Raw genomic sequence first — 14046 nt, forward strand, 5'->3', positions numbered from 1 at the left:
AGGACTGAACCTTGGGGAACCCCACATGTGACTTTTGTCCGTTCTGATGAGAGGTTACCTGTTGACACAAAGAAGTCCCTGTTTTTTAGGGAGGATTTGAACCAATTGAGTTCTGTACCAGAGAGTCCGACCCAGTTCTCCCGTCGGTTTAATGATATTTCATGGTCAACTGTGTCAAATGCTGCACTGAGGTCCAACAGAACCAGAACTGCAGTTCTTCCACAGTCGGTGGATGTCTGAAAAACACCAAGGCGGCTGGTCATTGTAAGGAAGCTATTTAACCGTTGAAACACAGCTTTTTTAATAATTTTACTGATAAATGGCAGGTTGGACGAGATTGGCTTCTAATTCTGCAGATGTGATTTATCCAGATTGCTTTTTATATATTTTAATCAGGGGTTTAATAACTGCTGTTTTTAAAGCCCTGATGAGAGGGATGAATTTACTATTTGGATCAGGTCAGATGCAATGACAGGCTGGTATTTTTAAGGAAGGTTGTAAGATGAGAAGCTTAACTGATTTATGCTTTCTTCTAAGTATTTACAGCTGAGTACTTAAAATATAGTCATTTTCTCTGCATTTATGTTTGAGCATAACATTGGTACTGGATTTGGTGTGGATGTGCAGATTAACCCAACATTTTTTTTTTATTTCTCTGCAAAGAAATTGGCAACAAAATGGCAAATTGGTAGAGTGGAGCTTTGGTGGAGCAATAACAAGAAGACATCTCACAGACAAAGGCGTCATCCGAATACCCTTAACAACAGCTCCTAGCTCTTGTTCCTTCACCTTTCATGGGGTCAACAGTCAGAACTCTATCATGGGCAGGAAAGGAGCTTTGGACAGTTAAAGTTAAAGTATCTTTATTAGTCTCCCTTGTGAGAAATTTGCCTTGGTTACAAGGATAAGCTGCAGTGTACTACATATTCAATCAGTAATAAAAGGAGTCTCAGTAAAATAATAAATAGATATACAATAGCAACAACAGTTCATAAATCAGTTTGACTGCTGGGACGATTCAGGACAGCCTTTAACTCCAACGTCATTACGTGACGGAGACGCACATGGATGATACGAGCCAAATCCGGGCCGACAGCCTTCCGAAAATAAACTGCAAAGTGAGCGCTCTCTTCTCTTCGGACTTTTTTGTTTATTTCTGTGAGGTGGGCTGTGCTTATATACGTCATGTCACGCAAAGGATTGTGGGATTCCTTATAGCTCCTTACCGCCGGTAAGGGACATTGCGAGGTTCAAATGTGCATTCAAAGTATGTCACGTCAGATTATTTCTAAAGGTTAGTAAATTCTCAACAAGCAAAATAAGAACTTTATTGTACAGAGTGGTATTTATTGACATAATCAAATAATCTGTTGCTTGATCAAGATCAGCTTAAGAGTAATAAACATTGTGTTTGCACATGGTTTGACAATATCAGGAACATCATCTACAGGGTGAAAGATTATTTTGGCTCAGTTTAAAGTCATGTCGAAGGGTTGAAGAGTTTTGGTCAGACTAGTGACAATAGATCACATCTTAATTTAAAGCAGCCTTTCTTGGTATGTTATACATTTACATGGATGCATGATGGCCTCTATGCCACGGTGCAGTAATTCATGCAAGAGCAGCCCAACCAAGTGTTGTCTGCAGGCCAGCTGACAGCTTTGCTAGGGCCCGGGACAACGCAGTCTTTTTGGGCCCCCCTCTACACCTGCCGCCAACACACACACACACGCGCGCGCGCACACACGCACACTAAAAAAAGTCAACTTAACTGTGTACTTCATGCCCTGGAAATCTCTGTATTTTATACTGGATATTTTCAACCCATCTATTGATTTTAGTGCACTAGTTGATCTTTTCTTCATAAGAGAACAGCAAGCACTGCAGCCAAAATATGGCTTTTTTTGACCTGCTGTATTAGCCAGTCCCTAAGCTTGATGTATCATGAAACTGTTGACCTTCGGGGTTTTGTGATTTTTATTTTAATATTACAATTAAATAATAATAATAATACTAATAACAATGTTCATAGTGTTTTTTTTCCTAATCCACCTCTTATATCTTTCAATCCTTATGTAATTTTGTCTGTGTTGTGTGCACCTGCCTGTTGCTTTAATCCTATAAATTTCCCCGTCGTGGGATAAATAAAGGATTAGTAAATGTTATTTTATCTTAAATAACACTTTTTAATAGGATATATGTACTGGGTTCTTTCAAGGTCTTAATTACATTTTTTGTGTGGGCTCCAGTAACATATGATAGATAATATCTACTTTGAAAGTTAACATGAACTGCTGCTGAAGACTAATCTGATCTACCTGGATGTCCTGTGAAGGGCTGAAACGCCTCAGTCAGAGACGTCAGTCTGTGGGTCTGTCGGGGCAATGAGAGAAGATTCGTCTCCTCTCTCCGTTTGTTGCCCAACGTTTTCTTGCCCATGGTTTTTCCCGTGCTTATATAAATGTGTTATGTTAACACTGAATTCAACCGGCTTTTTACAAACCATACAGCCTGATTTCATTTACGGTATTAAATTTTAGCCAAATGGCGCTTCTTTCCCTGTTCATGTTTTTTTTCCGCTCGTGCAGTCCCTCTCTCTCTCCGAGTCTGATTTGAACAGCACCGCGGATGTTTGTGTTGGGAGAAGAGTGGGCTGGCCGGGCTGAGCCTGCGTGCTGATTGGCTGGCACCGCTGAGCCATGTAGGAGAGGGGAGGGGGAGCAGCAGAGTGTGAGGGAGAGTTTAATGCAGCTTCTGCAAAGCAGCGCGCGCGCGCTGGTCAGAGTCAGTTTCGGGCCCCCCCCTCTCTCCTGGTAGCCTCGTGAGACCATCCTGATCTCGCGAGCTTTCAAGGTTTCACTCGCAGATCAGTCTGGCTACTTTCCGTTAAAGAAAATTTGGAGCCGTTCACCAAACGAACGTCCAATCAGCGTTGGCTTTGAGGCGGGTTGAGGTGTGATGCAACGGGAAGCGTGTCAGTTCAGTCTAAACAACATGGCGGCTTCAGCCGATGAAACTAGCGTTAGCGCGGCTATCGAGCAAGTTTTATCGGAATTACAGAGTATTTCTTTGCTGAGCTAACGAGCCTTTACCTGCAGCAGCAAGAGTAGCTTGGCTTGTGGTTGTGTTTTTGTCGTTGCTCTGTTACGAGCAACAACAAATCTGATTGGTTTATTTGGCCCGTCTATCACCAACATAGGCCAATCAGCTAACCAGTATTTTCGCCCCTTCCCAAATTACTTCAACGGAAGGTTTCCAGATGGATATGCGGAGCAAATCTATCTGGCGGAGTCAGGTAACTCTCCTGGGCCCGGGACAACAGACCCGTTTGTCCCCCCCTGTCGGCGGGCGTGGTTGTCTGCGTAGCACTGGATATACTTTTCAGAATCCTTTGATTGGTTTAATGTGATATTCAAATTTTTTAGCCTCTGAATTTTGAGTTTTCATTATCTGTAAGCCATAATCAATAAAATTACAAGAAATAAAAGCTGAATGAATGAATCTTGATAAAATTCTTGTTTTACTTTCTGAATTGACAGGTAAAAGATATTGCACTGTTAAGCAATATTCAGATTTTTTGAGATGTACTTGTATATAGAGGAAGAACCCTATGAAATCTCGGTATTTTGCTGGCAGAAGTAGATGCGTTCAATCCTCAAAGACCAGCACCATTTGTGTAAAAATGTCATGTGAATACTTACTGTAATTATGGATTGATGGATTTATAGGATTGATAACTAAACTGTAAAAACCACCTAATCCTGTAGTTTCTATTTTTGCATTCACGATGATTGAATGCCGAAGTTAAAAGACAGAACTCAAATAATTCAACTCTGTAAAGAAAACCAAATAGTCTCTTGTATTTATGGACCGCCTTTGGTCCCAGACTGTTCTGACTGCTTAAGAAAGTTGGATGGGAAGTCTATATGAGACCTGCTTGTTCAAAGGTATGTTGATATTATAATAATTAGGTATCCAACAAGATTTCCTTGGCAAATCTGCACCAATTTCAATTTGGATATGTGTGCAATTTTATTTGTTTGATTCTGAATGTTATTAATAACTATAGTTGGCAATTAGAATTTGTAATACGTCATCATTTCAAATGTGCTGTGATGAAGGGCTATGAGCCTTTAATGACTAGCACTAACAATTGGTTAATAATTAACAGTTGTTAACTTTATTTAACCTGGAAGAGGGGTGTCTAACCAGTTCTAGAACAGATTTGGCTAATCCAGTAAATGTTGACAACTTTAATTAGAATTGCAATTGGAATTGTAACCATCAGTCATTAACCACAAGCCAATGAAAATGTCTCAGTATATTCAGTTATTAACTCAAAAGGAGAAAATTCGATAACTCTCAGAGACATTTCAGTTGCTGATTCAAAATAATCACAAACGACAGCGATTGACGTTGCAAGGAAGAAGGATGAGCAAACTGTATGGACTCTGGTGAGCAGTCTGGGAAGTTGTAGTCCCAACTGTGTTGCATATGCTGGGAGTTGCAGTTCGTCACGGTATAATTGCATAACAGATGCATAGAAAGTAACACCAAAATAAAACAAAAATACTCGCCCATGGATGTCTTGTTTTCAAAAATCTATAAAATTCTCCCTATGCTAGCATTTTAGAGAAAATAAATCTTTTGGAAAATTAGTCCTACCTTCAGTTTCTTATGATTTACTTCATGCAAATAAGCCTGGCATATAAAGAAGAGTGGGTATTTGAAAGGTAAAAACTGTGATAATGATTCAGTTTGCTGTTTCCACAACACTAACAGCCCTTAAAGTCCTCTCGGGGCTTTGATTTGGTTTCATTTGCCGCTTCTTAAATGATGAGAACGGGTTAATCAAACGACACAGCCCACACTCTCAAGGATCTCTGATTACCTGCCATCTGTGAAGGTTTGTTTAAATCACCGTATGGCCTAAAAAACACTTGAACAAAATCCTAACTATTACTTCAAATACTCATCTAAGCGCTGCGCATGAATTTCCTCATCTCGTGTGTGGTTTAACAAACAGCTCTGGGCTTCTGTGAGACGCCGCTAATAGCTGCACAAAATAAATTACTTTCGAGACCGAGAACTCTGGAGGAAGGCACGCAGTTTCTCAATGTCATGGAAAAAAGTGGTAAATCAGAAAATAACTGTTATTCCCTGACACTTGTCATTAAGCACTTTAGCAACACCAATGTTTTATTGTTCGCCTGTCGTGACGGTCACATGGTCACAGTAAACATGCCATGCTCTGTCTTTTACGAGAAAGTTTCCTTATAATCCAGGCTGTCAATTGACAAAATGATGTCTGGCTTGCTTGCTACACACTTACTGCTGCTGGTTCTGGGTTGTTCCACTTAAAGATTTGCTGTACAGTTAAACAAAAAGAGACTCATTCTCCAATCCACATGTTCGCTGATAGGTTTCCCCTGTTATTCTTTGCTTTAATTGGGTGTTTAAATCAACCGCCTCAGTCCTAACGCTGAGCAGAGTTAGAGATGAGTTAATGGGCACAGTGAAACGTTTACTGTGCTGGTCATATTTATTAGCTCTCCTGGTAAAAAGGGGTAAAAGCCTTAAAAATAAATTCTCCTTTTATTGCAGGAGTATAACTGTGCTATTAAAATATAGGGGAATCCTGCCTTTAAATTGAACACATGTATACAGGGGAAGAAAAAATATCCCATGTGAGGAAATAATTGTAACAGGATTAGTGGTGGTGCAGTTATTTACTTTGTATCCCCCTTTTTAAAAGAGGACAGCGTTGTTATGGACCATTGTTCTGCAGAAAGACTGCAGACCTAATAAGGAAATCTTTTTAATTGGACATAATTTCTCTGTTCTCAAAGACAAATATTCTCTAGCTGCAGACTTACTTATAGAAGAAGTCCCTCAAGGTTAGGCCCTAGGCCCAGGAGTGATGCTGAAAAACTAGTCCATGCATTTGTTACTTCAAGGCTGGACTATTGTAATTCTTTACTATCAGGAAGTCCACAAAATGCAGTTCGAAGTCTTCAGCTGATTCAAAATGCTGCAGCAAGAGTTCTGATGAAAATCAACAAGAGGGATCATATTTCTCCAATTTTAGCTTCCCTTCATTGGCTTCCTGTCAAGAATAGAATTTAAAATTCTCCTTCTAACGTATAAAGCCCTTAATAATCAAGCTCCATCATATATCAGAGCTCTGATTACCCCGTATGTTCCTAACAGAGCACTTCGCTCTCAGACTGCAGGTCTGCTGGTGGTTCCTAGAGTCTCTAAAAGTAGAATGGGAGGCAGATCCTTTAGCTATCAGGCTCCTCTCCTGTGGAACCAACTCCCAGTTTTGGTCCGTGAGGCAGACACCCCGTCTACTTTTAAGACTAGGCTTAAAACTTTCCTTTTTGACAAAGCTTCTAGTCAGAGTGGCTCATACCCTGAGCTACCTCTATAGTTATGCTGCTATAGGCTTAGGCTGCTGGAGGACATCAGGGTCTATTTCTCTCACTCTGCTGAGTTCTCCTACTGCTCTCCAATCTGCATTGTTTGTTGTTATTCCAGCTTTTAACTTTTTGTTCTTTCTCGTTTTTTCTCCAGAAGGTACGTCTAGCCTGTCGTTCTGTTAGCTGTGACATTATCAGGGGAGGCAGATCATCCTCTATTACCATCTAACATAGAAAGTACTCCTGGGTCAATGTGAGCTTCTGTGCTTTCTGTGTCTCTGCTCTGTCTTCTCTAACATAGAAAGTACTCCTGGGTCAATGTGAGCTTCTGAGCTTTCTGTGTCTCTGCTCTGTCTTCTCTAAGCCCCAGTGGGTGGAGGCAGATGAGCGTTCACACTGAGCCTGGTTCTGGTTCTGCTGGAGGTTCTCCTCCCTGTTAAAGGGGAGTTTTCCTCTCCACTGTCGCTTCATGCATGCTCAGTATGAGGGATTGCTGCAAAGCCATCAACAATGCAGGCGACTGTCCACTGTGGCTCTACGCTCTTTCAGGAGGAGTGAATGCTGCTTGGAGAGACTTGATGCAACCTGCTGGGTTTCCTTAGAGAGGAAACTTTCTGAATTGGCGCTATAGAAATAAAATTTAATTGAATAGAATTTAATTGTTTTGAATATTAAGATATTGTGATCCATTAAGTTGGAAACCTATAATTCTTTTAAGCTTTTATTGGGCTATCTACATGGTATCGGTGGATGCTAAATCACCTCTATAAACATCAGGGTTTGTCTCTCTTTTGAGATTGATTTTTGTCTTGTTAAACTGCTACAAATTTAAACCAACGCACTTGTTGTAAAATGTTGCATAAAGACTCATGTTCAGTGTGTTTAACCTGCCTTTTTTTATTTTTTTTGTCATCCAGTGTTGAGTCCATGTCCTGTTGCTGCAGCCTCAACCAGAAGGTGTCACTCTATCTACAAAGGCTTCGCTAAATGTCTGATGGCTCTGGGCGACAGTTTGACCGACACCTCCCACAAGGAGGAGGAAACCCACGAGATACACTCCATCTGCAGGTCAGTCAAAAACAAGGGCGGTGGCTGATTGGTTCTGGCTTTCAGTGTTTCTAGAGCAGCTCGCTCTGTGTTAATGGGTGTCCAGTTACTTTGGCAGGCTTGGTTCAGGGATCAGAGGCTCTGTTTGAGTTGGAGATGAGCCTGCAAAAGAAAACTTAACTAAACTTATGATGTTACCAATCCATCGTCAGTCTGCTATCTGATGTCAATGCAGCACAATGGTTCCCTTCTGTCTTACAGCAAAACAAAAAATGCAATTCTTGGCTCATTGCCTCTTGTAGACAAATAGAGGATTTGTCCAAACAGCTGTAAGAATATTTAGGAGCAAAATCAAAAAGAAACAAGCAGTAACCTTCAGCAAAAATGGTGTTATAGTTGGTTGAAAACAGAATGAGGGAGTGTAGATGACCTGGCCAGGCACCCTGGGACTGAAGAGATGTTAATGATTTATGTTGGGTTGGAAATAGCATCCGTGGTGTTAGTTCCTTAAATATATGAGTACAAATAGTCTGTATGCCTCTTTCACAATAAATCTGACAGAACGTTATGATTTTTTTCCACCTAATTGTGTGCTTTTAAAGGAACACAGAAACGGAGAATTTTATTATGTGCAGTTACAGTCCAACACCTTCTCTTTAAATGTCTCATCCACTATATGAACAAAAATTTTGATCATTCCCTCCCCGTACTGGAAGCTTGTTAACACTGCAAACTACCAAAGGCTGTTACACAAGGACATTTTGGCTAAAGGACAAACTTTCAATCCTCGGTGTACCTTAGTAAAACTGAAGGGATCTTATTAAACTTTCAGATTCAGAAAAATCCTTGAGAGGTTTCAAGGACTTTGCTCAATCACTGCTTTTGTTACTATTTAAAAGTTTTTCTAGTAAAATGGCAGGAATTCACCTTTTAAGGTGCTCAAATAAATTAAACGATTCTAATAAAAGCTTCACAAAAACAAAAGTTTTTACAACAGCACTGGTTTTTATTATTATTCTGTTTTGCACGTTTCTTAAAATGTTTTGGACAATAAAAACACAAGAATTCAAAATCTAATAATAATTTTAAAGAAAACTTCATCCAGGGTTACGCGTTTTATTCTAAATCAATTTATTTTTTCATCTAAAACTTTTTTTTAAATCAGTTCAAATCATTTTACTTTAACATTTTGTCCCCAAGATTTTATGAAGATTTTGTATTTCTTATCAGAAACATTTGGAATATTTAACTAATATTTGTTTTAAAAACTTGCCAAAGAAGTCAGGCTTAGAGTTTACTATCTTCTTTGGAAATGCATTTCAATCTGAAAAACTCACACGGATAGAAAAGACAATTAGAAGAATTTTATTGATACAATATTTTAAGAGTTTGGCGCTCAGACCTCGGCAGGAAACATTCACGCTGAATTATACTTCAATATGCATAAGCAGGTAAATGAGAATAGGGATTTTTCCCTCCAGGCCTGAAACTGGTGGTGGAGTGGAGATAAACAAAGTTTTGTTGAGTCCATATGATGATCTGTTTGAGCTAGATGTCCAGCTTGAATAAACACAGGTTTGCATGAACTGTCCATGATGAGCAAGCATGAAGCGACTGTGGAGAGGAAAAACTCCCCTTTGGGAAGAAACCTCTGGCAGAACCAGGCTCAGCATGGCGGTCTTCTGCTGGACCATTTTAAGGAGTGACTGGGAATTCCATAAGAGTCCTGGAGGAATTACACTCTGATAGGGACGAGGTTGAAGGAGGACCGTAGGAAAGCCTTTGCTACGATGCTACGATGGTGGAGAAGGGGATGGAGGTGGGTTGAAACCGGTCAACAGAGTCCAAACCAGACACGGCGCAGCCACCGCTTGCTCGCTGAGGAGAAGGCCGAGACGAGGATGTGGAGTTCTTTTTAAGATGAACCCAGGATGCTGATTGGCTTCGAGGAGGAGCAGTTCAAAGCTGATTGGCTTGCGACAAAGGCGGATGAGTCTCTGATTGATGGAGGTAGGCAATAGAGTTTCTTCAGTATGAATTTCCGTTTAAGCTCCATTTTAGGTTCCCATTTCTTAACCTCCAGGGTAGATAATCCGGTTGATCAGTATTTAAGATCATTGGGCCTAATCCTTCCCATATCTTCACTGCAGTTTTTGTCAGAATGCTAATGTAAAAATAAAACATACGCTAGCTAACCATTTTATCCTTTTATCCAAAATGTTTAACAACTTAAAACTAACCCTAGCTTTCTTGAATAACAATAATCGATTTACCAAACACTGACATTAGATATCATATTTCTGCATTTATCTCATTGGGGAAAGCCAGTGAGAGTTTTTAAGCAATATTGCGGAGAGACAGGCATTCTCTCTCGGGATAACAAAACTCGACCACAGGATAACAAAACTCGACAGAAGGACACATTTGTCGGTTGCATTTGAAGGAGCCTTTGAAGGAGTTGTGAATTTGGACAGCTTTTGTCGAAGCTCTTTGACAGCCATAAAACGAGGTCTTCGAAAGATGCGGCCTCTGAATTGAGACATTAGATGCTCTGTCTTCTCGAACCCTCAGTCACTTGTGACAGATGAGCGTTCACACTGAGCCGGGTTCTGCTGGAGGTTTCTTCCTGTTAAAGGGGTGTTTTCCTCCCCACTATTGCCACATGCATGCTCTGTATGAGGGATTACTGCAAAGTAAACAACACATTGCCTGCAGCTGTCCCCTAAGGCGCCACGCTCACTCTGGATGATTTGATTTAATTGACTTTGTAAAATGCCTTGAGATGACATCTGTAGTGAATTGGTGCGATTTAAATTAACTGAATTGATTTGCCTGTGTTTCATTGAGAAAACTATATGACATTCCTTGTGTTTGACAGTTTTTGATTGCCAAAACACCACCACTTTTTTCTTTTAGTAGAAATTCATGTCTTTTCCCCTCTATCCGATTAAAACAGATATTTATATAAACTCCTAGCCTTTTCCCGCTGTGCCCAACATTAAGTCTTCTTAAACTTTGCCTAATTTAGGTCAGTTAGGATTGCCAAAGTTATTTTTCTTTGCTAAATGTCCATAACATAAAGGATGAGAAAGGATAAAATAAAAAAAAATTCTTAAAATTTTGAAGTTTACATATATTTTGTTAGTATTTGGTAGAAATGCCATTTAAACTGCAGTACTTGGGACATGCATCTTGGACCATCCTCAGGTTTGTAAGCCACACATTTTCTAATGGACTTAGATCAGCGGTTTGCGATGGCCACTTTTGCCAATAAGCCACTTTTGTAATAAATTAGGCAGGACGCTTCGGGACGTTGTCTGTTTGGAAGACCTATCTGTGCCCAAAGGTTTTGAGATGTTGCTTGACAATCTCCACATAATGTTCTTTCCTCATGGTGCCATCTGATTTTTGACATGCACCGGTAAACCCTCCTGCAGCAAAAGTCCCACACCATGTTGCTGCCACCTCTGTACGTCACATTTGGGATGGAGTTCTCAGACGGGAAAGCAGTAAATCTGAGAACACCATCCTCACTGTGAGGCAAGGCTTCACTATTTTAAACTCAATTATGTCAACCTGACAATACTAGCCAAATCAAATACACTCCTCCTTTCTAAAAATGCATCATGTAAGTATACTTTGGTTAAATAAGAGCATGAATTGGTAAGTAGCATTAAGAAAAGCTTTTTTCTTTATTTTCTAATAAAAATAATTAGTCTCTTTGACCTTCCAGGGTTATAACTGGAAGCTTGATGGTGACAGTTAAACATGTTCTTTCCCTTTCTTCTGCCACTACTTCACCTCTTCATCTCCTTTTGCCATCCATCATTCGTCCCTCGCTCTCTGTCACCTCTGCTTGCTGCTCTATTTATACACACCTTTGTCATCCATCTTCCAAAGAAGTCCCATGAACCACGAGGAAGGAGATATTAATGTCTGAACAGTCGGTGGGGCAAGACTCCAAAGTAATATTTCTACCAGTGGTTGCTTTCTTTCCAACCTAAATAATAGTAATTCTTTATAATCGTCCCAACTATGCGCATGCAGCTGCAGGAGCTTTAAAGCTGCAGCTACGCTCTGATAAACCGCACGCTCTGTGAAGCTGACAGGTTAACTTCTTATTCAACGAGGTGTAACAGGAATTGTGACCAGCGTTCTTTCCCGCTGCATTATGAATGAGCCACATGAAAACTAAAAGGGAAATTGTGACTCATGTATGCCTCATCAAGAGATTACAGTTATATAATTCACAGCCAGATTTTCTTCTTTTTTTATTATTATTTGGCTCACAATGTATCACTGACTCCTGGAAGGATTTTCCTTTTTCTGAAAAAACAAACAGATGTTTATGCTGATTTACAAAGCGTGACATTGTAGTCCTTGAGGAAAACGTAGTGAAGTTATTCTGAAAAGAGTTTCCAGTGACAGTGTCTGTGAAATCTCTCATTTGTTTTGGCAGTCCTCTTCAGAGATGTTTTGACTCATTTGTTTGAGCCGTCTCTTCCATTCGTCGTTCAGATTTGACTAAAATTAGCAGCTTCGTGCAGACATTCACGGACCAGGAGACCGTCTCCGGTTTGCTTCAGGTGACAGGTTTTTTTTGGGGGGGCCTACTCGATGTTTCTCCTTGAATATTTTTAATTCCTCATGCTGGGGAATTCAGGTAAGAACATGCTTGGGCACACAGAAAATGATCATGTATAGCTTTGAGACTGTGTAGTTATCTCCATCCATCCATTGCTTTTTACCTGCGTAAGACCGGGTTGCAGTGGGAATAGATCCAGGAAGGGAAACTCGGTGAACCTTCTCCCCCAGCAACGCTCCAGCTCCTCATGAGGGTTCCCATGGTGTCCCCAGCCCAAAAGGAAAATACAGTTACACGTCTAAGAATTAGGACACAACATTAAATATTCAGTTCTTTCAAAAGAAACCTCCACATAGACATTTCTCAACTTTCTCCTGTGCCTCTGTAAGAGAATGTGATTTAATTACAGTTAAAAGAACAGAATTTAACCTTGTTTTAATCATCAAATAAAAGATATCAGCAAAAACTCTTAGGTGAAGGGAGAACAAAAAACTTATGGATATCAGTTTGATGAAACTTAACCCCACTCCTCACTTTCAGCTGTCAGATGTTTGCAGGTTTTTCTTTTTTAAATACTTTATACCCCACAGCATCTCAAAGAGATCAACATCCGAGCTTTGACTAGGCCAAAGACTTTCCATGTCTCCGTTCTCAGCCGGTCCTTGGTGAATTTACCCGTTGGTTTTGGATTATTGTAGAGTTGCAGGGTCCATTTCAGCTTCAGTTTTAATTTTTAATTTAGACGCTCTCACATTTTCCTCAAGCATCGTCTGATATGCGGCGGAGTTTGTGGTTGATTTTGTGATGCTGAGTCTGCCAGGTCATGCTACAACAATCTGCCAATCCCCACAGATGACATGAAGGCATTTTCCTATCATGCTGTATTTGTTTATAGCAAATGACTCAGAATAACCTTCAAATAATTCAGTTTTAGACTAAAACCTTATTTCAGAGATCCTGGACTGGGCTTTGTCTCCGTTCTTTTTTACGAACCTTAATCTGGTGTTTATGTTTCCTTTGGGAGATTTTGCACAGGTTCAATGAAAGTTGACATTTTAAACTTTTGGAGATTTCTTTACTTTGGTCTGTTTCCATTGGGAACTTGCTTGTAACACCAGACCAGGACTTTTCAGCTGTGGTTTTATATGTCCTCTACTATGTCTTAAGTTTCAGTTTTCTTTCATTAAATTTTCTTTGATATAGCTTTCTGTAATTGTTATGCTGTTTATTTTAAAACTTCACATTACATATATGTGTATCCAAGGCTGCTAATTATTCGCATGACTGCATTGTCACTCCAGCAAGTTGTTGGTCCTCCCTATAGAAACTTCAAAAGGAGGTGGTCTGGTACTATCCCACATACTTTGACTTCTTTTAATACAGAGAAGCAGCAGCAGAGCAACAAGCTTTCTCCACGTAACGGAGCTCCTCAGTTATCGCCTGTAAGGCTTAGCCCAGACATCCCATAAAGGGAATTAATTCTCGCTGCTAGTATCTGGCATCATGTTCTTCATGATCCATATCTCGTGACTCTAGGTGAGGCTTTGAATGGAAGGTCCAGCTGCCTTTTTTGCTTTCATCTCCAGCTTTAACATGACATTAACTATCTTATTGCTCCTGGCCTCTCTATTCATCTCATCTTCCACCCTCCCATCACTTCAGAATAAAACATCGACATTTGTTTTGGTTGCGTTCCTCCTCCGGCCCCTGGTTGGGTCTTCCATGGCTAATCAGTCTCAGTGAAGGGCTCGAACTGAGAGCGATCCAAAGATGTTTATGCAGGAAGACCTCTGAAAACTGGATCACTTGTCTTAAAAAGTGAATCTGGAACATCCCGGCTAAGCCTGAAGACGCTGCAGAAAGCCCCAACCCCATGGACCCCATGTGTGTAGAACAGGCATGCAGATTCATGGTTAAACAGAAGATATTAAGAAGACTCTAGAATTACAAAACCTTTCCTGTTGCTTGGGTTATTGGAGCAATCTTTCATTA

General features: G+C 40.2%; 1 protein-coding gene across 1 annotated transcript in view; it reads left to right on the forward strand.

The window, feature by feature from the left end:
* Positions 1-14046, forward strand: part of nrn1la (neuritin 1-like a) — a 100663-nt gene that overhangs the window by 62662 nt on the left and 23955 nt on the right. The window contains exon 3 of the mRNA XM_021316643.2: positions 7340-7490. Coding sequence (XP_021172318.1) covers positions 7340-7490 — 151 coding nt within the window. The remainder of the gene's footprint in view (positions 1-7339; positions 7491-14046) is intronic.

The sequence above is a fragment of the Fundulus heteroclitus genome, chromosome 2 (genome assembly GCF_011125445.2).
Source record: "Fundulus heteroclitus isolate FHET01 chromosome 2, MU-UCD_Fhet_4.1, whole genome shotgun sequence".
NCBI lineage: Eukaryota > Metazoa > Chordata > Actinopteri > Cyprinodontiformes > Fundulidae > Fundulus > Fundulus heteroclitus.